Source organism: Triturus cristatus, chromosome 6, assembly GCF_964204655.1.
Source record: "Triturus cristatus chromosome 6, aTriCri1.1, whole genome shotgun sequence".
In the NCBI taxonomy this organism is placed as follows: Eukaryota; Metazoa; Chordata; class Amphibia; order Caudata; family Salamandridae; genus Triturus; species Triturus cristatus.
The window spans coordinates 172,097,913-172,123,040 of NC_140589.1; the positions used below are offsets into that span (position 1 = coordinate 172,097,913).

A 25,128-nucleotide genomic window follows, 5' to 3' on the forward strand; every position below is an offset into this window, starting at 1 on the left:
GGTTATTGTGAGGGTGTGACGTACGCTTAACACGGTGCCTGACCCTCAACCGCTCGAGCCAAGCTACCATTGTGCTGGGAACCTGGTGACTGCTAACCCGGTTGCCCGGTTCCCAACATAAAATTGGTGTTCAGTGGTGGGATAGAGCTGTGCTTGCGTCCACTCGACAATAACTGTGGGTAGTCCATAGGCCTACACCGGGAGTTTTCTCCAAGCGGACTTCCTAATTTTGAGTTTTGTTTTTTCCAAATTTACTCCTGGTGGTGGGAGGAGGTATTACAAAAGGTACCCCCCTGCATAGCTTCTGTAAGCAACTGTCTTCTATCCTGAGTGGGCAAAATGGAGTTTGTATTGGAAGATGTGGAAACTTACACGGTGACCCAACTCAGGGAGTTTTGTCAGAGAGAGGGGGTGTTTTGTCCCCAAGGTGCAAAGAAGGGTGAGCTCCAGACCAGCTTAAGGGCTTGGTGGGAGGCACGACGAGAAAGTAAGGTTGAGAAGGAGGACAGGGATGGAGAGCCTGACAGCGAGGGGGCTGGTTTGTACCAACCTGAGGTGGGGGACCTAGTAGCGGGGCCCAGAACACTCTCAAGGAAGGGCAGCAGTGTCTCTAGCAACGGCTTATTAGAAGCAGAATTCACTGACCGGAGGGAGAAAAGACAGCTCACATGGGATTTGGCGAAGCTGGAGAACGAAAAGGAGGAACGGAGGATGGCTCACGATTTGAGGCTCAGGGAGATAGATCTCCAGATCCTACGGGTCGGGGCACACCCTGTTCCTAGTGGTGGCAGCGAAGAAAGAGAAATCACCAGGGAATCCAAACCCTATTTGCCAAAAGACATAGTAGCTAGCTATAGTGCAGGTGATGATATCGCCAAGTGGCTAGCGGCCTATGAGATCTCATTAAGAGTCCATGGGGTTCCAGAGAAGTATTGGGGAGGGGGATTGTATAAATACATGCCTCCAGCTGGTAGGGATACATTATTGGCCCTGGAGCAGGATGAGCAGACCCACTACCCCACCATGAAAGTGGCGCTCGTGAGGAAGTTTGGACTAACACCCGAGAAGTATAGACAGAAGTTCCGGGGTAGCCACAAACTGGGCACACAGAATTGGGTGGATTTCCTGGACTATGCAAAGAAGGCATTAGAGGGTTGGATACAAGGCAGTGAGGTGAGGGACTATGAGGGGTTGTTTGATTTGATGTTGAAGGAACACCTGCTCGAAAAATGATTCCCTGAACTGCGTCAACACCTGGTGGATAGCAAGCTGACCAATCCCCGGAAGCTTGCTGAGGAGGCGGACATTTGGGCTAGTACCCGGGTGTCCACAAGGGGGACTGGAGGGGACTCTCAAAAGACCGGACAGGGCGCCCCCCAGAAGAAAGAGGGAGGGGAAAAGAAAACGGAGTTCTCTAAAGGCCCCCAAAATAGTTCCCAAGGGAAGGGAACGGGATTCACCCCTAGGGCTAACCCCCCCAGAAACCCTAATCCTGGCCAGAGTCAGCAGCCAAGGGTTGTCCATTGCTACGAGTGCGGTGGTGTTGGACACTATAAGGGAGATGTGAAGTGCCCGAAAAGACCACCCCCTCCCATCGGAGGAAAGGCCCCCGGAGTAGCTAGTGTAATGCTCGGGGAGGAGATGCCTTTAGATAAGGGAAGGGAGTGGGCGGGTGTCACTTTAGTGTCCCTGGGAGTACGGGAGATGGTTCCTAAGATCCAGGTGCCCGCAAATACCACAAAGTATGGGCAATGGGTCACCATCAACGGCCAAAGAGGGGAGGCTCTGAGAGACACAGGAGCCAGTATGACTATGGTACGTAGCCAACTGGTGTCTCCAGAGCAGGTGATTCCCTATGTACTCCACCCTGCCGCGATGGCTGACGGCAGAATGGGCCACTATCCGGTGGCCGAGGTTCCATTTGAATGGGAAGGGGTTGCAGGTTCACTTCGAGTTGCCGTAAGCCCTGCCGTGCCAGTCGATTGTCTGCTGGGGAATGACATGGAGCATAATGCTTGGAAGGAGGTGGAATACCGGAGTCATGCTGAGATGCTGGGTACACCTGACTGGGCCTGTGTCAGCACAAGGTCTGCGACTACCCGGAGAGGGAGTTCGTTTAGGCGGGAGCCTGGAACAAAGGCACTGCCGGCTGCCAATCAAGGGAAGAACCGAGGACAGGAGGAGCCTGCCTCGGCATCTGCGCCCCGTGTGACGGATAGGCCACCGGAGGTGGTGGACCAGGAGTCCGCGGAGGGGGATGTTACCAAACTGGAGAACCTACCCATCCCGGCCGAGTGGCACGTGGAGGGAGGGCCGACCAGGGAGGAATTCTGCAAGGGCCAGAAGGAGTGTCCTACCCTTGAGGGACTGAGGCGACAGGCCGAAGCCCAGGCAGCAGGGAACGTTGAGGGGAACTACAATATTTACTGGGAGGATGGCCTCCTCTACAGTGAACCCAAGGCACCCATGCACGGATCGTCACGGGCCTTGGTTGTCCCTCAACGTTACCGAGCCTTCCTTCTGGAATTGGCTCATGAAATCCCCTTGGCAGGACACCTGGGGCAAGACAAGACCTTTGCCCGGCTTGTCCCACACTTTTATTGGCCTCAGATGAAAGTGTCGTCCGACACCTACTGCCGGACGTGTGTGTCTTGTCAAGCCAGTGGGAAAACAGGGGTGAAGCTGAAAGCTCCCCTGGAACCACTTCCTGTCGTTAGCACCCCCTTTGAAAGGGTGGGCATCGACATTGTGGGTCCATTAGATCCGCCTACTACAGCTGGTCACAGGTTTATCCTGGTTCTGGTGGATCATGCCACGCGGTACCCAGAGGCCATACCTCTGAGGACCATTACTGCACCTGTTGTGGCTAGGGCCCTGATGGGAATCTTTACCCGAGTGGGTTTTCCCAAGGAAGTTGTGTCCGACAGGGGGACCAACTTCATGTCAGCATACATGCGGGCGATGTGGAAGGAGTGTGGAGTGACCTACTGGTTCACCACTCCTTACCACCCCCAGACCAATGGTCTGGTGGAGAGGTTCAATAAGACCTTGAAAGGCATGATCAGAAGTCTGCCAGAAAGCCTGCGGAGGAAATGGGACGTCCTCCTACCCTGTCTATTGTTTTCTTACAGGGAAGTGCCACAGAAGGGAGTGGGCTTCAGCCCCTTCGAACTTTTGTATGGGCACCCTGTGCGTGGACCTCTCAGCCTGGTGAGAGACGGATGGGAAAGAACTCCCAGAAAGCTTCCCCAGGACGTGGTGAGCTACATGCTGGCCTTCCGGAGCCAAATGGCTAAGTTGTGGAAGCAAGCTTCTGACAACTTGGAAGCCAGCCAAGCAGTGATGAAGGCGTGGTATGACCACAATGCTCACCCGGTGGAGTTGGAGCCTGGCCAGAAGGTGTGGGTGATCGAACCAGGAGAGCTTAGCGCCCTCCAGGATCGCTGGTCAGGACCCTTTGAGGTGTTGGAGAAGAAGGGTAAGGCTACCTACTTGGTGGATCTGAAGACCCCTCGCCAGCCCCTACGAGTGCTGCACGCCAACCGCCTCAAACCCCACCACGAGAGGCCCGAAGTCATATTGGAAATGGTGACTGACGGAGCAGAGGACATGGAAAGCGAGCCTCTCCCCGACTTATTTGCGTCTCAAGAAAAGGATGGGTTGGTGGAGGCCTGAGGCCTGAGGTGGAGAAGCGGCGCTGACAGAAAGCAGACGTCGTACCCGGAGCCGTCAGAGGTCGAGAGAGAGGGCGCCGACGGAGGTCGTGGAGAGACACCAGAGGTCGCGTAAGGAGTCACCTGAGGTCGAGGTGAAGCGCGCCGGAGGTCGGGAGTGGAGATCGCACTCCGGAGACGCCGGAATCTGAGGTGAAGCGCGCCGGAGGTCGGGAGTGGAGGTCGCACTCCGGAGACACCCGGAAGCGGGGAGACCGTGACTCTGTGATGCCGGAAGGCGACATCGAGCCGAAGCCGCCCAGCGACATCGAGCCAAGGCCGCCCAGCGACATCGATCCGGAACAGCCCAGCGACACCGATCCGAAGCCGCCCAGCAACACCGAACCGGAGCCGCCCAGCGACATCGAGCCGGAGCCGCCTCACGACATCGACACAGCGCCGAGCGGAGCCGATCATCGTGAAAAGGGCAGTAAGTGGTAGAAAGGGCATCTGAGGCCCTGTGGAGCCCTAAAAGACCATTTAAGGGGCTAGAGGGGTGTTAGAACCAGCCTGGGAGTGCCAGGGGTGAACTGAGACTGGTGCAGTGACCTCTGTGAGGGGTTGTGCATTTTGGGAGAGCCAGATCCCTAGGTTACCCTTATTCTACCTCAGTTCAGGCCCGGCCTTGACCAATCTAGGTGGGACACCCCCCATGTCATCCAAATGACCACAAGCTGTACTTGGGCATAGTAAAACCAAACTACCTCAGGAAAGTGATGTGAACTGTAATTGTCATTAATTGTGTTATTTAAGTTCTTGAAGGTGCTTTATTTATTGACTGTATTTATTGTCTGACTGTATTTATTCCTGCATTGTATTTATTGTCTGACAGTATTTATTAGCCATTTGTATTTATTGCACCCCTATTTATTCTTTGCTTATTTATGACCTGATCCTATTTATTGAAACCCCACTGTGGTATTATTTATTTGACCTGCTATTTTCAAGAAAAGTCTTATGGTATTGTATGTATGTTTTGAAACCTGCAACTAAGAGAAAATAAGATAAAGACAAACTACTTTCTTTCATAATTTTTACGGTGTAGTGTCGTTTTTGGAACGGATGAACGCATGGTTATTGTGAGGGTGTGACGTACGCTTAACACGGTGCCTGACCCCCAACCGCTCGAGCCAAGCTTCCATTGTGCTGGGAACCTGGTGACTGCTAACCCGGTTGCCCGGTTTCCAACACTGCTTATTTGGAGTTCTTGCAGATGCGCTCCCCAGCCTCCCAAAGAAGCATCTGTTGTCAGAACGAACTCTGGAAGAGGAGAAAGGAATGACAGTCCCAAAGAGAGATTGTGGAGAGATTGCCACCAAGGAAGTGCATCCATCATGATCCGAGTTATCCGAAATATGAGGCTCATTACGATGGCGGAAAAATAGCCACCGCCCGGACGGCGGTGGCGATCTTTTTGCCATCGTCATGAGATATATCCCCGCCACATTATGACGGCGATGGGTATCCCACCACTTTTCCACCGTTAGCAATCGCCACGATTGCCTGGCTCCGCCGGCACAATTATGATGCCGCGGAAGCCAGCCTTTCAGTGGCGTTTGAACCACCATTGAAAGGCTAGCGGAGAATGTCTTCAAGGGCCTGTTGCGGGCCCCCCTTGTGCTGGGGGGAGGTGTGGGTGCACTGGGGGGGTACCCATGGTACCCCCCCTACATTTTACTGCACCAAGTGGCAGGCACAGTGTAGTGCCTACCACGTAGTGCAGTGAAATGCACAACATGCTCTTTTTGGCATTGCGGCGGGGCTGCTGTCAGCAGCCACCTCCGCAATGTTAAAGGTGCAGAATCCAACCGCAGCGGTGGCGGTCCAATCGTAATTGTATATGCGAGACCGCCGCACACATGGCAGTCGGACCCAATCACCGCTACGGTGGCGGGCGGACTAAGTCCACCCGTCATCGTATTGAGTCCCTATGTCGTCGAATGACCCTGTTATTTGAAGCCATTGAGCGTCCAACAGCTCTTGAAATGGTCTCATCCTTCGTCAAGCGTGAGGTACCAAGAGAATGGCGAAAGACATCATCCCGAGAAAGGATTTGAGGAGACAGACAGAAGTGCACTTTCTTCTGTAAAGGTCGTGTGCCAGAGATAAGATGGCATTCAGTCTTTCTGTTGATAAGTATACCTTGTTTTGGAGAGTGTCTATTAGTGCTCCTAAAAACGTTAACTGATGAGAAGGAGCTAGAATGGATTTTTGAAGATTGACTGCCAGCCCTAGAGAGCAGAAGAGTTGCAGGCAGAAAGACATGCCTTCTGAAGCCTGACAAAGAGAAGGGATTTTCACCAGCCAATCGTCGAGCTATGGGAAAATCTGTAGGCCTTTCAGCCGTAGGAATGCTGCCACGGGAGCAAGGCACTTGGTGAAGACCCGTGGAGCTGAGCGAAGGCCGAAGGGAAGGACCTTGAATTGATAATGTGCGCCTGCCACAGAGAAACGTAGATATTTCTCGATGTTTGGGATGGATAGTGATATGGAAAAAAGTGTCTTCCAAATCCAGGCTTGCTAAAAAAATCCGAACGGTTCAGAAGTTGTAAAATCTCCTGAAGAGTAACCATGCGAAAGGATTTCTTCAGCAGGTATTTGTTGAGTTTCCTGAGGTCTAAAATGGGACGCCATTCCCCCAATTTCTTCTTTTTTATCAGGAAAAAGCGAGAGTAGAAACCTTTTCCTCTCTGAGAGCGTGGAACACATTCTATTGCTCCTTTTTGAAGTATTAGCAAAGCCTCCTTCTTTAACTACTGAAGATGGGGTGGTGTTGATTTTTGAGCCTGCTGATGAGGTGGCGTTGTGGTAAATTCTAAGGTATGGCCATACCTTAATATATCCAGGACCCATTTGTCTGATGTTATTTTTTGTCATTGATGCAGGAAATGTGAGAGAGGGGTTTTCTTCAGATAAGACAGAGGAGCGGCAGGCGGCGAAGCGTCATCACTGTTTACGGCCCAAATCTCTGGGCTGAGCCTGTTGCTTTCATCTAGGCTGTCTGGAGTAGGCAACCTGTGGTGGTGCACAGTATTGCTGCTGCTGCTGGTAGGACAGCCGGTAAGAGGTGTAAGTTTGAGGCTGGTATCTTTGATAACCTCCTCGAAAAGAAAAATGTCCTCTGCCACGAGTTCCACAAAAGGTTTTTTTTTCTATATTGGAGCATTCCTAGAGCCTTAGCCGTGTCCGTATCTGTTTTGATGGTCTGTAAAGGGTCATCAATATGCTTGCCAATGAGGGTTTCACCATCAAACAGCATATCCAAGATTTTGCTCTGTACCTCAGAGCGAAACATAGTCGCTTTCAGCCAACCCTGGCATCTTAGGACAGAGGCTCCAGCAAGCTGACGAAAAGCTAAGGAAGCAATATCCATGGAGGCATCAATAATTTTGGATGCTGACCTTTCCCCTTCAAGCAGGATTTTCCTTGTTTCCATCCTCTTATCCTCTGGAAGGAGATCTAAGAAATAAGCAATGTCGGACCACATCTGTAAATCGTCCCTGGCTAAAATCGCAAGAGCGTTGGCAGCTCGAGCAGTTGCTCCTAATGTGGTTGTGAACCTTTTCCCAATATTATCTAAGCACCTCCTTTCTCTGTTAGGTGGAGCAGTGATGGGCGCTAGAGGGTTCCTCGATCTCCGTTGTGCGGCCTGTGAGATAACGGAGTCAGGCTTAGGATGACCTATTAGACACGCTGGAGCATCGTCCGGAGCCTTGTATTTTTTGTCAATCCTGGGCAAGACAGGGATAACTGTGGCTGGTGTCCTCATTACTTTTAACCCTTCTTCCCATATGTGGTCAACAATAGGTATAGACCTAACAGATTTTCAAGATAGGTCTTTAAAATCATAGAGAAAGTAGTCTGATTGCTTTACGATTAAAGATAGTTGGAAACGCGATGCTGCTCTTTCTATTAATGCATGAACGCCGCCGATATCTTCTGGTGGAGACTCATTTGCGGAGAAGGAGACGCCGGTGTTGATAGGACATAGTCATCCCATTCATCTCCTGTTTGACCTTCCTTCTGAGGTTGATTATCCTAAATTTCTTCCTCATCAGAGGTATCCTGATGATGTTGCGGCCCACTAGTATCTCCCACCGGGGAGGATGCAGACACAGGTACAGAGGTACGAGGTGGAGAAACAGCAGGCGGTGGTGGTTACGGAGGTGGAGGAACAGGTACTGAAGGAAATCATGGACGATAGTCCCGTAGTGAATCTTGAAGGTCTTGTACCAAAGTAACAGGAAGGTCGACCATAGGTTCAGTAACTAGCTCCATATATTGAATTTTTGCATGAGAAGGGTGATATACTTGTTGACAGTATCCCCCATAATTGTCGTCATCTTCCTCCTGATACTTGACATGTATTTGGGAAGGACTATAAGCAGGCCCAAACATCCCATCATCATCAGATTCCTCCAAGAATGTTGAAGGAGGTAAAGGTGAAACTATTGCTGGAGTTTGATGGATACATTGTCGTAAATTGCAAGGTAGATGGACGCTTACGTCCAGGCGTGGGATATAGCGTTGTCAGCTTCGTCGACAGTAACGGTGTCTGCGTCGTTGACGAGGACATGATAGGATAGGATGAAGTAGTCGTTGGAACTGTCGACAAAATTGTCGTTGACGCGGTCGTAGACGAGGTCGTTGTCGGAACCCCCGTCGTCGACGAGGATGCTGACGAAAAAGTTGTTGTCAGCGTTGCCGTCGACGATGAGGTCGTCGGCGGTGTAGCAATCGTCGTCACCGAAGGCGTCGTCGACGGGACCGCCCAGTCCGTCGTCAGCGATGTAGATTTTTTCGACGATGAGGAAGGATAAACTTGTTTAGAGGATGTTTTTTGCGTCAACGGTGATCCGGAAGTTAACACCGACGGTGATACAAGCTTCTTTGAGACAGATATTTCATGGATTGGTTAGAAGAATATTTTTCTTTCTTATGGCTTTTTTCCTCAGTAGGAAATGGAAGCTTTCCTTTTTGTGAAGTGCCTTCCTCTTCATGACAAGACCTTTTTGACGTCTTCTTTTTGGAAACTGCAGGAGATTCAAGAGATCGCTCTCTCCTTTTAGTTGTTTCCTTAGAAGTCAGTGAGTTAGAGCTCTACTCATGCTCAGAGACAACATCAGATTTTGATTTCAGTTTTTGTAGCCAAATCAATAATCTACCCTACCTATCCTTGAGGGTTTTTGTAGAGAACGTTCTACAGATTTTGCAGTCTTTTACCTTGTGTTGAGGGTAAAGGCAGTAGATGCAGCTCTTATGTGGATCCTCAGCATGCAGCCTCTTTTTCCCACATGATCCACACGACCTGAAGAGACCTTTCTTTGAAGATTCTGACATATTTGGAGAGAGTACTGCTAGAAAACTGGATAACCAGAGAAAACTGAGCAGGGCTCAGGGAGACTTCCTTTCACACGACGTGCGATAGAAAATCTGAAGAACCTAGCCTCTCTTGGGATTGTTCTAGAGGGTACCGTCGCCTGATTGGCTGTTGGTTGAATTTGGTTCTTTTTAAAAAAAGAAGGTGGATAGGCTATTGCGCTGACTTTCCATTGCATGGTAGTCAACAGTAATTCTATCTACTGCTTTTATATGTATACCATGGGACTCCCACTACGACGATGGGGATGATTCAAGCATGTGAATCTATGAAAGATCCAATACTGGAGAACTCTGAAAATGCCAGAACGAATTTCTCAAATGAGACATATGAAGACAGCTAACTCCCATGAAGCTACAGGTCATAACCAGAAACAGCACTTAAGTAGAAGAAAGAACAATTCAGTCAAAATGAAGAGACCCATGAGGCACACTGTGGGAATGGCACGTTGAGAGGTAAGTTGCTAGCTTGCCTGGCCTCATTCTTGTGGCTCTTGACTTTGGAAACCAAATCAACCAAAGAATACTTTGAACTGATCCACAGACACAACACTCTTATTTGGTTCTTTCAGAACCGTGGTAGAGTGGAATGTTCATCTAGTACCAAACATCATGGGATTCAGCGCATTTCCGCCAATATGTACTCCCAAATGCATACACCTAAAGGCTTCTGCCCCTGAATAGGAGGTTACAGTCCTGGAATGAGGGTGGTGTCCCTTATGCCATCACCAATTAACTGAGTAACGGCCAGAATTGGTCCTGAAGAACAAGTTACTTACCTTCGGTAACGCTTTTTCTGGTGGATACAGTATCTGCCTGTGGATTCCTCACCTTGTGAATATCCCCTGCGCCAGCATTCCACGGAACTTTTTTCCTCAGCTCTCTACGCCGACATGGACGACGTCATAATGCATCGGCTCCGCTCGCGACTCCGTATGACGTCACCGGAGCCATAAGAGAGCCACGTCGGCGTGATGACGTCAGTTCCACCCATTTTTTCTGTGCCCTCGAGGCGCACAGGTGGACCAACGACAGATTCCAAGTATACACAGTATACAATATACAATCAAATATAAATAGTACATTAACAAAAGGAAACCTAAATAAAATAATTTACCAGAAAGCATAACAACATCTCAAGCAAGACATCTTTTAAGGAATACAAAGGTGGACAACGGGGAGGCTGGTGGGCCAGTGAGGAATCCACAGGCAGATACTGTATCCACCAGAAAAAGCGTTACCGAAGGTAAGTAACTTGTTCTTCTGATCGATACATCTGCCAGTGGATTCCTCACCTTGTGAATAGATTCCCACAGCAGTCCCCACTGCCGGAGGAGGGTGTCCACCTTCCTATACCAAAAAGTCTTGCAAGACAGAGCGCGCGAAGTGGCCCTCCCTCCTCATCTCAGAGTCCAAGCAATAATGCTTTGCGAAAGTATGGAGGGAGGCCCAAGTCGCGGCTTTACAAATATCTGCCACAGGAACACCCCTGGCCAAAGCAGATGTAGAAGATTTAGCTCTAGTTGAATGAGCCCTAATACCCTCAGGAGGAACCTTACCAGCCAGGGCATAGCAGATCTTGATGGCCAGGATGACCCATCTGGACAGAGTGCGCTTGTGCACCGCTCTTGCTTTGGAATGACCAACATAACCCCCGAAAAACTGATCGTCCAGACGAAAGTCCTTCGTTCTGTCCAAGTAAAAGCTGACAGCTCTTTTTGGGTCCAGGCGATGAAGTTTTTCCTCCTCTTTGGAGGGATGAGGAGGTGGATAAAAAACAAGGAGAGTAATAGACTGCCCCAAATGAAACGGAGTGACTACTTTAGGTAGGAAAGCAGCCCTGGTCCTGAGAACCATCCTTTCAGCATGTAATGTTAGAAAAGGGGGTTTAGAACTAAGAGCTTGAAGCTCACTCACCCTCCTTGCCGAGGTTATGGCTACAAGAAAGACCGTCTTAAAGGACAACAGCCTCAAAGGACAGCTATGAATAAGCTCAAACGGGGACCCCATCAGAAAAGTTAAGACAAGATTAAGGTCCCACTGTGGCATTACAAAAGGGGTAGGAGGAAACATGTTTTTAAGGCCCTTGATAAACCTCAGTACAATCGGAGATTTAAATAATGACGATTGATCAGGAAGACATAGAAAAGCCGATAAGGCCGATAGATAGCCCTTGACCGTGGCCACAGCACAGCCCTGCTGAGCCAAGGAAAGAGCAAACTGAAGAACATCAGAAAGATGGTCTTTTAAAGGGTCAATAGATCTCTCTCCACACCACTTAACAAACTTAGACCACCTGTAGGAGTAAATGGACTTGGTGGAGTGTCGCCTGGCTGATAAAATAACATCCACCACATCAGGCGGGAGAGAGAAGGAAATCAGGTTGCCCTGTTCAATCTCCAGGCATGATGGTGTAAGCTCTGGAGGTGGGGGTGTAGAAACTGCCCCTCCGACTGCGAGAGGAGGTCTGCCCTCAGAGGGAGACGGAGCGGAGGGCACGAGGAGAGGTGGAGAAGATCTGTATACCACACCCTTCTTGGCCAATCCGGGGCGACCAAAATAACTTGGGCCCGGTCTTGGCGAATCTTCCTCAGAACCTGAGGAATCCAGGGTATGGGAGGAGCCCCAACTCAACTGAAACGCGTCCCACAACGCCCCCTGCATCGGAAACTGAAGACTGCAGAATGACGGACAGTGCGCGTTCTCGCGGGTGGCGAACAGGTCCACCCGAGGTGTCCCCCACATCCGAAAGACGTGACAAACCACCTCTGGATGGAGCCTCCACTCGTGGTCGGCGGAGAACTGCCGACTGAGACTGTCCGCACGTACGTTCAGCACCCCGGCCAGATGATTTGCCATCAGACAAATCTGATGGTCCAGAGCCCAGGACCATAGACGCAGAGCCTCTCTGCAGAAACAATGCGACCCCACTCCTCCCTGCTTGTTGACATACCACATCGCGGTAGTGTTGTCCGTCAGGACTTGAACAGACTGACCGCGAAGGGAAGGGAGGAAGGCCTTGAGCGCCAAACGAATCGCCCGCAATTCCAGAAGGTTGAAATGAAGCAACCTTTCCTCTGGAGACCAAAGACCCTTGATCTCCAGATCCCCCAGATGCGCACCCCACCCCAAGGTGGAGGTATCCGTTATCACTGTGGCCACCGATGGAGGTAGATGGAAGGGCTTTCCTCGAGACAGATTGCCCTCCACGCTCCACCAAGATAGATCCGCTGCAGCTTCTCTGGAGACCCTGATCGACTCCCTGAGATCTCCGTTGTGCTGATACCACTGCCTGCGGAGGCACCACTGGAGCGCCCTCATGTGCCAGCGTGCATGGTTGACCAACAGAATGCAGGAGGCGAACAGACCGAGCAGGTGAAGGACCTTCAGAACTGGAACAACCGCTCCATTGTGGAATAAAGGGACCATCTCCTGAATGTCGAGAATTCTTTGAGGTGGAGGAAATGCTCGACACACAGTAGTGTCCAGTACTGCCCCTATGAACAGGTTGTGTTGAGAGGGCACCAGGTGAGATTTGGGCACATTGATCGAAAAAGCCAAGTCGAATAACAGCTGAGATGTTACCTGCAGATGATGTTGCACCATCTCTGGGGACTCTGCCTTCAGAAGCCAGTCGTGCAGGTAGGGGAAAACCGGAATCCCCGACCTCCTGAGATGGGCTGCCACCACTGCCATCACCTTCGTGAAGACTCGAGGTGCGGTAGTAAGACCAAACAGAAGGACCGCAAACTGGTAATGTTGCGACCCAACCGTAAAACGGAGATACTTTCTGTGCGACTTCAGGATTGGAACATGGAAGTACGCGTCCTGCAAGTCAAGCGACACCATCCAGTCTCCTTGCTGCAACGCTCGAAGAACCTGCACAAGGGTCAGCATATTGAACTTCTCCTGTTTCAGGTAAAAGTTCAAGACTCTGTGGTCCAGTATTGGACGCAATCTGCCGCCCTTCTTGGGAATCAGGAAATACCGGGAGTAGCATCCCTGACCCCTTTCCTGCTCTGGGACCACCTCTATCGCACCCTTTTGAAGCAAAGCTAGCACATCCTTCTGCAGAAGAAGTAGATGGTCCTCTGAGCAGTAACCTTGGCAAGGAGGGTAAGGGGGAGGAAACTCCCGAAAGGGAAGGGCGTACCCAGTCTCCACGAGGTTTAAAACCCAAAGGTCGGTTGTAACAGATCTCCAACCTCGCAGAAAGTGGGACACCCGAACCCCCACAGGTCTTACATGATCCAGGATGGGGGATCTAGGGCTGCTTCCCTGAAGCATCATTGGGAGCAGAGGAGGCAGAAGATGAAGAGGGGTTGCGGCCAGAACCTCTCCGACCTCTTTGTCTCCCTCTATAGGACCTATAGAGGGGATTCTGCTGCTGCTGTTGCTGCTGCTGCTGAGGCTGCCGGTAGGAGCGAAACGAAGACCTCCCAAAACCTCTGAACTTCTTAAGTCCAAATCCTTTAGCAGGAGCCTGCAGACCTAAAGATTTCGCCGTCACCCTGCTCTCTTTAAACCTCTGCAAGGCGGAATCAGCCTTTTCACCGAAAAGCCTCTGTCCGTCAAATGGCAAATCCACCAATGTGGCCTGAACGTCCGTAGAAAAGCCAGACGAACGATGCCACGCTTACCTCCTAGTGGCTATAGATTACCCCATTATCCTTGCCACCGAATCAGCCGTATCAAGCCCCGACTGAATCACCTGCCTTGCAGCAGCCTGAGTGTCCGCGACCACTTCCATAAAGGACGCCTTATCACCTTCTGGCAACTTAGGGGCTAACGATTTCATTGAGTCCATAAGAGCATGAACATAGCGCCCTAGCAAGCAGGTGGCATTAGTGGACTTAAGCGCCATGCTCCCAGACGAAAAGGTCTTTTTAGCCGCCTGATCCGCCTTCTTAGACTCCCTATCCGCAGGAGTCTGAGGAAAAGCCCCTGAAGCATGCTTCGAGCATGACGCCTGTACCACAAGACTTTCTGGAGAAGGGTGTGAAGATAGAAAACCTGGATCTCCAGGTGCCACCCTATATCTTCTCGCCACCTGCCTGGAGACTGCCGGCGAAGAGAGTGGCTTACGCCAGACGTCCATAACTGGCTCCAAAATAGGCAGCAAAGGCTCACTGGTCGACGTAGGCGAATGCAACACCTCCGTCAGAAGGTTAGGTTTATACTCCGCAGAGGGCAACTGAAAATCCAACAACTCTGCGGCCTTCTTTATAACCAGATGGTAAGGAGCCAGCTCTTGCGGTGGAGAGGACCTAGAGGAAGAATGCTCCCACTCCGGAGTCATATCCAGGCCACTACCCTCTTGAATCCCCTCAAATTCGTCAGAAGACGTGTCCACCTCACCTTCTTCCACCTCCACTCTATAACGCTCCTCCTCCAAGACCCTCAGGGCCTCTCTCCTTGAACGGATCCGAGGAGCCGGCGTCGACAGCGCCGTATGCGGAGTTGGTGGAACCGAACGTGGAGCCAGAGGTGTCGGCGGCGCCGGAGTCGACGCCGCCGGACGCGGCGCCGAAGGAGTCGGCAACAGCGTCGAGGAAGGCTCCGAAGAAGGACGATCCAATCGAAGCCGAGATGGATCCCCAGACGGCGCCGGAAACTGCCACGAAGGCGCCATCGGCAGAATGGGCATAAACAGGGCCTGGGCGTAATACTGCGGTACTCCCAGAATATAAGCCATAGGACCCACGGGACCAGTAGGTGCGCCGGATGGGAAGCCAGCCCGTTGGAAATTCCCATACATTGCATTTAAAAAATGCGTCGAATCCGCACCCGGAGTCGGGAACTGCGGATAAGGGATTGATCCCGGATCCTGCTGAGGAGTACCTGGTACCGGCGCCGCAGTGTCCTCAACAGGCGCCGCAGGATCATCCGGCTCTGGAGAAGGCTCTTTTCCTTGCTCTTGCTCGGCCTCAGAAGCCGAAGACTCCACTGGAACTGGTGACTGAGCCGGTGACTGCGCTGGTGACTGCGCCGGAGAACGCGCCGGAGACCGGGCCGGGCACGCTTCGGCGAAGGAGATCCCTCTGAAGACTTAGACGGAGAAGGAGACACATCCTTACTTCGCCGTCGAGGCGAAGTAGACCTCGACGCCTTGATCTTCGAAGACCGGCGCCGAGAGGAATGCTTCCTTTTCTTATGGTGTTTCTTCGACTTCGAAGAATGCGAAGTCGACGACTCCGGTCTGGATCTCTCCTTCTTCCTACCTCTCTTCTGCTTCTTAGCTTTGGCCATGAAGAGCTTCGCCTCCCTTTCTTTCAAGGCCTTGGGATTCATCCTTCTGCAGCTGGAACAATCTTCCACGTCGTGGTCGGATGAAAGGCACCACAAGCAATCTTCATGGGGATCTGTCATTGACATGTGGCCCCCACATTCCCTACAGGGTTTAAAACCTGACTTCCTAGTCGAAGACATGACAATTTTCTCCAACAGTAACCACTAAACGACTACAAAGTAGCAGGAGAGTGCTGGAAAAACCGTTGCGCGTCGACGGCGCGGAAAAAAGGGAACTGACGTCATCACGCCAACGTGGCTCTCTTATGGCTCCGGTGACGTCATACGGAGTCGCGAGCGGAGCCGATGCATTATGACGTCGCCCACGTCGGCGTAGAGAGCTGGGGAAAAAAGTTCCGTGGAATGCTGGCGCAGAGGATATTCACAAGGTGAGGAATCCACTGGCAGATGTATCCATCAGAATACCTTTTACTACTGTGTCACAGTTTCTGTTTTATACTGAACTCTAGTATTACTTTAAGTACAGTATTCAGACAAAATATCGAGTTAGAAATGTCGACTTACACAAATATCGAGTTGTAAATATCATAACACAGAAATATCGCTAGCAAGAATATCGTGGTCAAGAATATTGATTTGAAGGTAGGAAATGTCCTTTTGGAAAAATATAGAAGTCATCAATATTGTTTGTAAAAATATAGTTGTTTAAAATATTGATTTATTAATTAGTGTTAGATATTTCAGTGTATATTTTAAATGTTTGTGACAAATTTTCTTTTGTATATGTATTGTTTATGTTTTTTAATATAGGTGTTAAGTTGTTAGTAATGAATTTTATTTTAATTAAATTTTGTGTTTTTTAGTTCTGTAGCTGGTTGTGGGTTTATAGGGGAATAGGGTGGGAAGTAATGTAATTATAATAAATTAATGATTATTTATTATGTATTAATATTGATTTAATTTAGATTTTATAGTGGTAATTGTGGGAAGTAATTTATTATTAATTAATTTTTAATTGGTTGTTAATTAATAATACTAATTCATTAATTGGTAATTTATGGTAATTGTGTAATATTTTTTAGGTGCAGGTTGAGGGGTTTATAGGGGTAAGGGTGGGAAGTAATTTATTTTTTATTAATTAATAATTAGTTGTTAATTGATATTAATTGATTAATTGAAAATAAATATGGAAATTGTGTAATTAATTTTAGGTGTGGGTTGTGGGGTTTATAGGGGTAAAGGGTGGGAAGGGTTCGAAGTAATGAATGTTTAATTAATAATTTGTTGTTAATTATTATTAATTAATTGATTGAATAATAAATATGGAAATTGTGTAATTCATTTTAGGTGTGGGTTGTGGGGTTTATAGGGGTAAAGGGTGGGAAGTAATTTATGTTGAATTAATTCATAATTAGTTGATTATTGATATTATTTAATTAATTAATTGATAATTAATTAGGGTAATTGTTTGTGTGGGGTTTTTGGTTTTATAGGGGTAAAGGGTGGTGAGTAAATTAATTTTACTTACTTTATAATTAGTTGTTGAATACTATTAGTTTTTTAATTGAAAATACATTTTAATTGTGTAATACATTTTTTGACAGTTTAATTTTAGCTGTGGGTTGTGGGGATTATACGGGTAAAGTGTGGGAAATTAATACATTTTTATGTGTTTTAATTTGTTTTTTAATTAATAATATTTCTTTAATTGATAATTATGTTAATTACGGAAGTAATTTTTTTAATGCAGATGTGGCTTGAAGAATTGTGTGGTGTTATAGGGTAGGAAATAAAAAAAAAAATCTATGTAATATTTAATGTTTTTGTTTCTAAATAATTTCGAAATAACAATATTTATTTGTTTGAAAATTATTTTTTTATTTTATTTAATATAATATTTGTATTTGTCATATTATTTAACATTATGGGGCCGATTCCGATCCTGGAAAAATGTTCCCCGTACGAATCGTATCTGGATTTTTTTCCGACCGAATCGTACAAGTCCCGTACAAACTGGCAAGTACGATTCGTATGGGAAAAAGTCCATACGAATCGCATTGGGAAAATTCCCCCACACGTCCTCGGGTCGGGATTAGTCTCCGACACGTCCCCGGACATTTTTACGTACAAATGGGAAAACTGAAGTCCGAATGCGCAAGTACGATCCGTCCCATCCGTCCGATTGTACAACTGTATGGAAAAAAGACCGTCCGGAGCGAACTCCCATAGCAACCATGGAGATGTCCAAACAGGTGCCCGGTACGCGCCGAACACCCCCCCAGCCCTCCCCCGTGTGTACATGCCGTACCCCCAGCACCCCGTATGTACGGAGCGTACCCCCCAGCACCCCGTATGTACGGAGCGTACCCCCAGCACCCCGCATGTACGGAGCGTACCCCCAGCCCCCCGTATGTACGGAGCGTACCCCCCAGCACCCCGTATGTACGGAGCATACCCCCAGCTCCCCGTATGTACGGAGCGTACCCCCACCCCCGTATGTACGGTGCGGACCCCCAGCCCCCCCGCGTATGTACAGAGCGTACCCCCAGCCCCCCGTATGTACGGTGCGGACGCCGAGCGCGCATTAATTAAGTGGCATTAATTACTACTTGGGCCTATCTCAACTATTAGGGCCCGATTCAATCGTATAGTGACGGACTCGGTTCGCTCGAACTGCCATTGAACTCCATGGGAGCCTATATACCAAACGAGTACACAGGCTACGATAGCAAAAAGGGGAGGGTGGGGAAAAGCCTGCACCCTGTTGCGGGCACCCTATGGTGCACGCCACACTGTGCATGCATGGAAAGGGAGGACTAATGGGCCCGATTCGGAGGGCCCTGGGTGAAGGGGGGTCTGCTAGGGACCCCCAGCGCGCTGGGGGTCCGCACCGTACATGCGGGGGTGGGGGTACGCTCCGTACATACGGGGGGCTGGGGGTACGCTCCGTACATACGCGGGGGGCTGGGGGTCCGCACCGTACATACGGAGGTGGGGGTACGCTCCGTACATACGGGGTGCTGGGGGGTACGCTCCGTACATACAGGGGGCTGGGGGGTACGCTCCGTACATACGGGGTGCTGGGAGGTACGCTCCGTACATACGGGGGGCTGGGGGTACGCTCCGTACATACGCGGGGGGCTGGGGGTACGCTCCGTACATACGGGGGGCTGGGGGTACACTCCATACATACGCGGGGGGCTGGGGGTACGGCGCGAACATACGGGGGTGGGGGGGGTACGGCGCGAACATACGGGGGGCGGGGGGGGGGGGGGGTACGGCGCGTTCCGGGCCCCCTAATCAGCTCGCATCGCCGCGTACTTAGCTTTTCCGGCACTTTTTGGGTGCCGTAAAAATATTCCCATCCGGACTGCAGTCGGTACGAATCGTACTTGCTGGTACGTAAAAACATGCCTAACTCCGTCCGGACGTCACGTCCGCGGTGTCCCGAATCACATTCAGATGTATTTTACTGTCGGTCGGTGTTTTTTCCGACTCGTACGGAAATGGTGTTTCCGTACGAATCGTATTTGCATGTTTGTAGGGTTTTTTTCCCGGGTACGAGTCGGACGGAGAATACGCTCCGACCGACGGTTTGTAACCGGTTTTTCCAGGATCGGAATCGGCCCCTGAGTTGTTAGAAAAGGGGCTTATGTATGAAAAGGTTTTACTCATTCTGTTGGTGACTGTAATGGCCTATTTATTGGCAATGATTCTTATCAGGGAGCCATTTCAAAAATCAGTGAAAGAATTAAATACTGCCAAAAGATTAAACATGATTTTAATATTCCAGGAGTCTCTAAAGTGTACAAAATAATTAGATCAGACCTAACACATGGTTCTAAACCCTACATCTTTAATCCAGGCACACAAAACCAGAGAAAACAAAAAGAAAGAATAAACAATGTTTTAGGACGTCAATAAACAACAAAAACTCAAGCAGAGTAATCTTAGGTAAATCTTTCTAACTGCCTCCTTGTATAACTAAGTTGGATCATTCAGGAAGAAATAAAAAGGACTAACTTCTCTCACCTTCCTTTCATTGAAAAATACATTTGTGGTTATGCAGGTGTTTATCAATGTTTATATGTTTACTTTGATGGAGTCTGTTTACCTTTCGGTGGGTTTTTATCAGTTATTATGGATTTAAACCTAAATAACAAGTTACTTACCTTCGGTAACGCTTTTTCTGGTGGATTCAGTATCTGCCTGTGGATTCCTGGCGAGCTAGGAAAAAGTTTCCGCGGAATGCTGGCACAGGGGATATTCATAAGGTGAGAAATCCACAGGCAGATGTATCCATCAGAAATAGGATAGCCTAATCAAGAGGCAGCAGAGGTGGGGCCTACCGCCAGAAATGTTTCAACAAATTGAGTCAAGCTCTACATGTTACAATACAATTGTCAAGAAATTCACTACAAAAGATGGTCTCTGAGAGGGCACTCCTGAAATTGCTATATTTGTCAGCAACATTTCTGTAAACTGTCTACAAAGTCCTAGTGTTAGTTTAGTAATCACACAATGCCTCACTTTTAACCATGACATTCTCAATGGTCTTTTATTTCCCTTACTTTCAACAAGAGAAACATCAGACGAATCTCACAAGCTCAGGTTTTATAGCAGAGCTAGGTAGATTATACAGGATTCAGAAAGAGGGCTGTTGCATGGGCTACAAAGACATTACTGGTTCTGACTGAGGAAAGCAAAAACGCGATAGATGGAATGCTGGTATCAATCCCAACCGTTAGCAATTATGCTGTTAAACAATAAAGTCTATTGTTTTTTTTGCCCACTATCCATCCTTAGATAGGAACATGCAAATCAGCCTTCGACTTGCTCCAATAGGAACACTCTAGCACCAATTGTCAAACCATGCAACCTTAGAGTGTTTTTGGCCTATTTGGGCCATGTGAGTAGGATGCAGCTTAAGTCCTATGGCACAGAAAACTCAAGACCCACGTCTGGGCATACCCGGCGCACTCAGGACTCTGTGCTGAGGAAAACAAAAAAGTGATTGGTGGGCAGCTTGAATCAATCTCAGTTACTGGTAATTATTGTAAATCAGCTGTGGTCCTGCTTCATATAAGCTGTGATCCTACTCTAATGGGTAGAGTCCTTGAACTGCCAAGGCAGAAAACCAAAAATACCTTGGATCAAAAGAGAAGAACTGACACTCATTATTTCATCCTAGCAGGACGAATGATAGACATAGCATTAGTGATTAATGTTACTTTTACAGCATTTGCAATCTAGTAATCACATTTAGTACATACCAAGACAGCTGCATATCGTAGCACCTTTCGGTCATTTTCCAGCATTTTTATAACATCCTTCCTAGGAGGCTGGGGCACCAAAGATAGGCAGTTCTGAATAGAGTCTTCAATCAATCCAAAGCCATTATATGGTGGTAATACCTAGACATGAGAAATAATAGGGACTCAGTTTGGTAGAATTTCTTTCAATTTATAGGTCCACAACACTTTAGCAAAATTCTAACTGATGGCACAATCTAGAGTACCTATGTTTCATTAACACTGGTCCAAGGCACAAACTTGCTGAAGTGTTAAAGGATGTGGCATTAATTACTACTTGTGCCTATCTCAACTGTTAGGGCCCGATTCAATCGTATAGTGACGGACTCGGTTCGCTCGAACTGCCATTGAACTCAATGGGAGCCTATATACCAAACGAGTACACAGGCTACGATAGCAAAAAGGGGAGGGTGGGGAAAAGCCTGCACCCTATTGCGGGCACCCTATGGTGCACGCCACACTGTGCATGCATGGAAAGGGAGGACTAATGGGCCCGATTCGGAGGGCCCTGGGTGAAGGGGGGTCTGCTAGGGTCCCCCAAAGACTGAGTCCGGATGCCTTTTCGGTCCTGGCACACCGAATTGTGAAAGCTGTCCGAATCGTTCATCGTGCTTGCCTGCTCGGAAAACCTAGTCCATAGACCTGTACGATTCGGCTCCGGAAGGCTTTATCTCTACGAATGCCTTTAGGAACCAATTCGGTCAGCGCTAAGGCTATCAAGGCATCGTACTTGGTCATTTGGAACTGTGAACGATTCGGTCCGAAACAAGGGCTCCGGATTGGTTCAGGCAATTCCGAATCCGATTCAGACCCCTTCCGAACGAGATCGGAATCGGGCCTTTGGTCTTTGATCTACTTGCTGAACTACTGGGAAACATTATCTGCATGGGCAGGCAAGCACAAACAGATTTTATTACCAAAAAGAATAAGGTCACTTTAAGAACTTTGGAGTATCCATGCAAGAGTGTCCAACAACACCATAAGCACCATCCCTATACGTATGTGTCACCAAATGCCATACTCAATGTCTACGTGTTATTTTATGGCACAGCATATGCTGTTTGAGTGGGGTTACTTGTAGGTGTTGTGAAGGGAAGATAGCAAGGACTAAGAATACCTAAAACACCAGGAATGTAACTCCTTCTTTTGAACTTGTTGGCAAATTAACTCCAAAACGTAGTACATTTAGAACAGAGAAGAGACCGTGTGCTTAGCCACACACTGAACAAACAAGTTGTGCAGAGCTTCCTGGCTGAAGGCTGCATCCTTACTTGAAAATGCACCCTGAGAATAATGGCTGCAAAAAGTCTGCAGAGCGTCCAACTTGGCTGCCTTAGGAATGTCTTGAATATCGTCATGGCTTTGGAAGGTCACAGAAGCCACCTTTGCTTTGGCTGAATAAGTATGGATTGTCTAAGAAGGAGGAGCTTTGCTGAAAACTGCAATCACTTTAGATGGCAGACTAATCAACATTGTCTAATTGTGTGAGGGATGAAGTTTCGAAATATCCACACAAAGCTATGCAGGGACAAAGAGTCTCTGAAACCACCACACCAAAGTAACAGGCTGGTTGCAAAAATGTTCAATATTCCACAATATGGAGGCTATTATCTCTGCAGGTGGAAAGTATAGCTTCACCTCTCCTATAAACCCAGCCAAAGACTGGGTTGTAAATGGTAAATCTTTGACTATATCTTGGATATCCTGGTGAAGAGGCGATATTTGAACCTTTGCATCCTTGCACACCCATTCATCGTAGGAGGCAATAAATCAAGCTTCTTATTTACCTTCTAGAGAAAAGATCTTTGTAAGAGGCAATAAATCTAGCAACTGCATTGTATTTCTCTAAACAGAGTGGGTATATCACTAATTTTATTTAAAAAAGTTTGTGTTCAATACCTGAAACCAAAGCTTCAGAGTCTCAATATACCTTCTACTCATTTGATGGTGAGGAAGGAGATCGATAAATACCACTGGGACAGATGTTAGAATTATACGTTTCCTGATATGTGTATACAGAGGGCGGGGGACAGAATCCAGATAAACCACTAGAATGTTGTCCTTCATATGCTTTGCTAAATTTTCTAAAAATTGGTCTGAAAGGATAGTCTACATTGGTAACAATGTTGCTATACTTAGAGGGCTGATCTGCCTGCTCCATTTTTTTCAGAAGAAGGCACCATTGGTGATGTTGCTAAATCTCTTATAATTACAGAAGAGATCATGGGTGTCAAAGGAAATGCAGGACAGTGTTAAGGGGGTGTTGATACTTGCTGGGATCTACAGATCAGGTCACTGGCAGACTGGTTAAAAGTAAAAGTAGAATGTAACCTATAAGTAGTGGAAAAGCAAACTGGAGATGGGGTTCTGAAGCTGATGGGCCTAAAACAGAAAATCCCAAATCATCTTGGAAAAATATCAAACTTGGGGAGCAATCTGACTCCCTTCCTGGTGTACCAAAAACTGGTCTGAAGGAAAACCAAACAGTTGTGACCTAATCTCTGAAATGCACTGAGGCACCTCAGGGTATTTGTGCGCTCAATAAATTGCTTAAAATAAAATAAATTACCTGCATACTTCCAGAAGAAGAATGAGAGAGCATCTCTGGTACAGCAACAGTTTTAGTTAAAACAGGATTGTCTAAAACTGATTCCTTTGAAATTTTTGGAGAAGCTGAAGAATTTCTCAAAGCAAGATCTGCAGTCAACAGTGCTGATTTTTATCTAGAAGTCACACTTTCTACCTTGAGTACCAAAGGATTAGACCAAGATACCCCGCATACCCATGTATTTGTTCAAGGACCCTGGAAAGAGACATACTCAACCTTCCAAAGGGAGGGCATACGACACTGAAAGGTGGTAACTAAGGGATATACTACAGGGAAGGATTTGCAGGCAGCGTTATTAAAGAAGTAAGATAAATTCTAATTTAAAGGTTTCCGGACATTACCAGTTCTCTTTATGGGTGTCAGGACCCAACCAGTTCTCTTCACGGTTCTCCTCAACAGTATCCAACCCATTCACTCTACTGGTCTCAGTGTTCAACCAATTTCCTTCACTGGTCCTGGTATAAGTGTCTTTCCAGTCTCCTTCACTGGTCTCAGGGTAAGTGCCCAACCCAATGGTTCTACTAACTAGTTTGCCACCAGCTCCATTTACTGATTGCAGGGTCTCTAGCAAGGAGGGATTTTGCTCAGGTCCTTATACAGAGTCCTTGGTTCTTTCTTTCAACTTCCAAGCTGCTTGTCAAGTAAAGAGACAAGCAACAATAACCTCAGAATTTGTTATGCATTGCTCGAATTGAGAGTCATTGCCATGAATAACCAATTTTGAAATCCACTTACTCGCTGCTATAACATAGCAACAGTGGACACCAAAGATGTTTCCCACTGATACTAAGACATAAAACAGGAAGAGATCACTTCAGCTTTGTTCGCCTGCCTCAGCCTGATCTCCAAAGATCCAAGCCAAGTGGTGGAATGTTGACTGGTAGTTCCACCCACATTTTCTGCTACTCGTAGGTCTCCACAGGCCCAAGGGAGACAGGAGAACGTTGACAGTGTGCTGCCTCGGCCAACTGCTACATAACTTGTCTTTCTTAACCTGTGCTAATAGAGTAAAACACGCTGCGCTGACATAGGTTGATACGGAGCTGCAGTCACCCCGGTGCCAAATCTCCGGTCTCAGTATAAAAGCAGAAAATGTGACTTTATGTAGGGAGGTGAACGAGAGGAATAGATGGCTCTAAGCCATGTGTTTTTTCAATATTTGGGTAAGAGAGGAGGAGGGCAGATGAGAGGGCAGAGTGGTTAAGTGAAAGGATACAGGGAGTTAAATGCAGAGGGTGGTTAAGGGGAAGAAGGCTAAGATTTTTTTTTTTATATTTCAGAGGAGAGAGGAGAGAAGGGTTAATAGTGTTGGAAAGATGCCAGGTATTGTATTCTTAATTTTGGGTGGGGGGGGCTAGGATGATACCAGATGTATAACAGGGCAGGGGGCTAAGGCAGGTGAGGCTATGACCTGTTTAATTCCCTCACTACACATGTACCCTGCAGAGCGGTCAAAAGCAGGGGCAGATGATTTGGGAGAGTCATACATGACATGAAATTGTAGATGGATAAAAGCAAACAATCAGGATGTTTTTCACCTCAGGTCCTGAATGACATCACAGACAACTCTAACTTCACTCAAGGTTTCTATGTGATGTTACTCAGAACCACTGTGCGAAAATAAATATTATCCATTGTCACCTATTTATAATTCTACACATATTCTTATTGATCGGTGTCCCTGTAACCCTCCCTTCTTCCTAGTAACTGGGTTTTTTGAAAGTGTGTCCATCAGTATTTGGATTAAATGGGTTTAGTAGTGGGTTCGGAGGGTGTTTCCTTGAACATGTCTCTGCCATTTGAAGACCGGTTGAGAGAATGGGGATGTAGGAAAAGGGTATCTGAAAAGTACAAAGGCTGGGCTGTG

The 25,128-nt window shown here is 47.9% G+C and overlaps 1 protein-coding gene across 1 annotated transcript in view; it reads right to left on the reverse strand.

Moving 5' to 3' along the window:
• Nucleotides 1-25,128, reverse strand: part of EFHC1 (EF-hand domain containing 1) — a 255,895-nt gene that overhangs the window by 63,520 nt on the left and 167,247 nt on the right. The window contains exon 7 of the mRNA XM_085610443.1: nucleotides 20,615-20,755. Coding sequence (XP_085466569.1) covers nucleotides 20,615-20,755 — 141 coding nt within the window. The remainder of the gene's footprint in view (nucleotides 1-20,614; nucleotides 20,756-25,128) is intronic.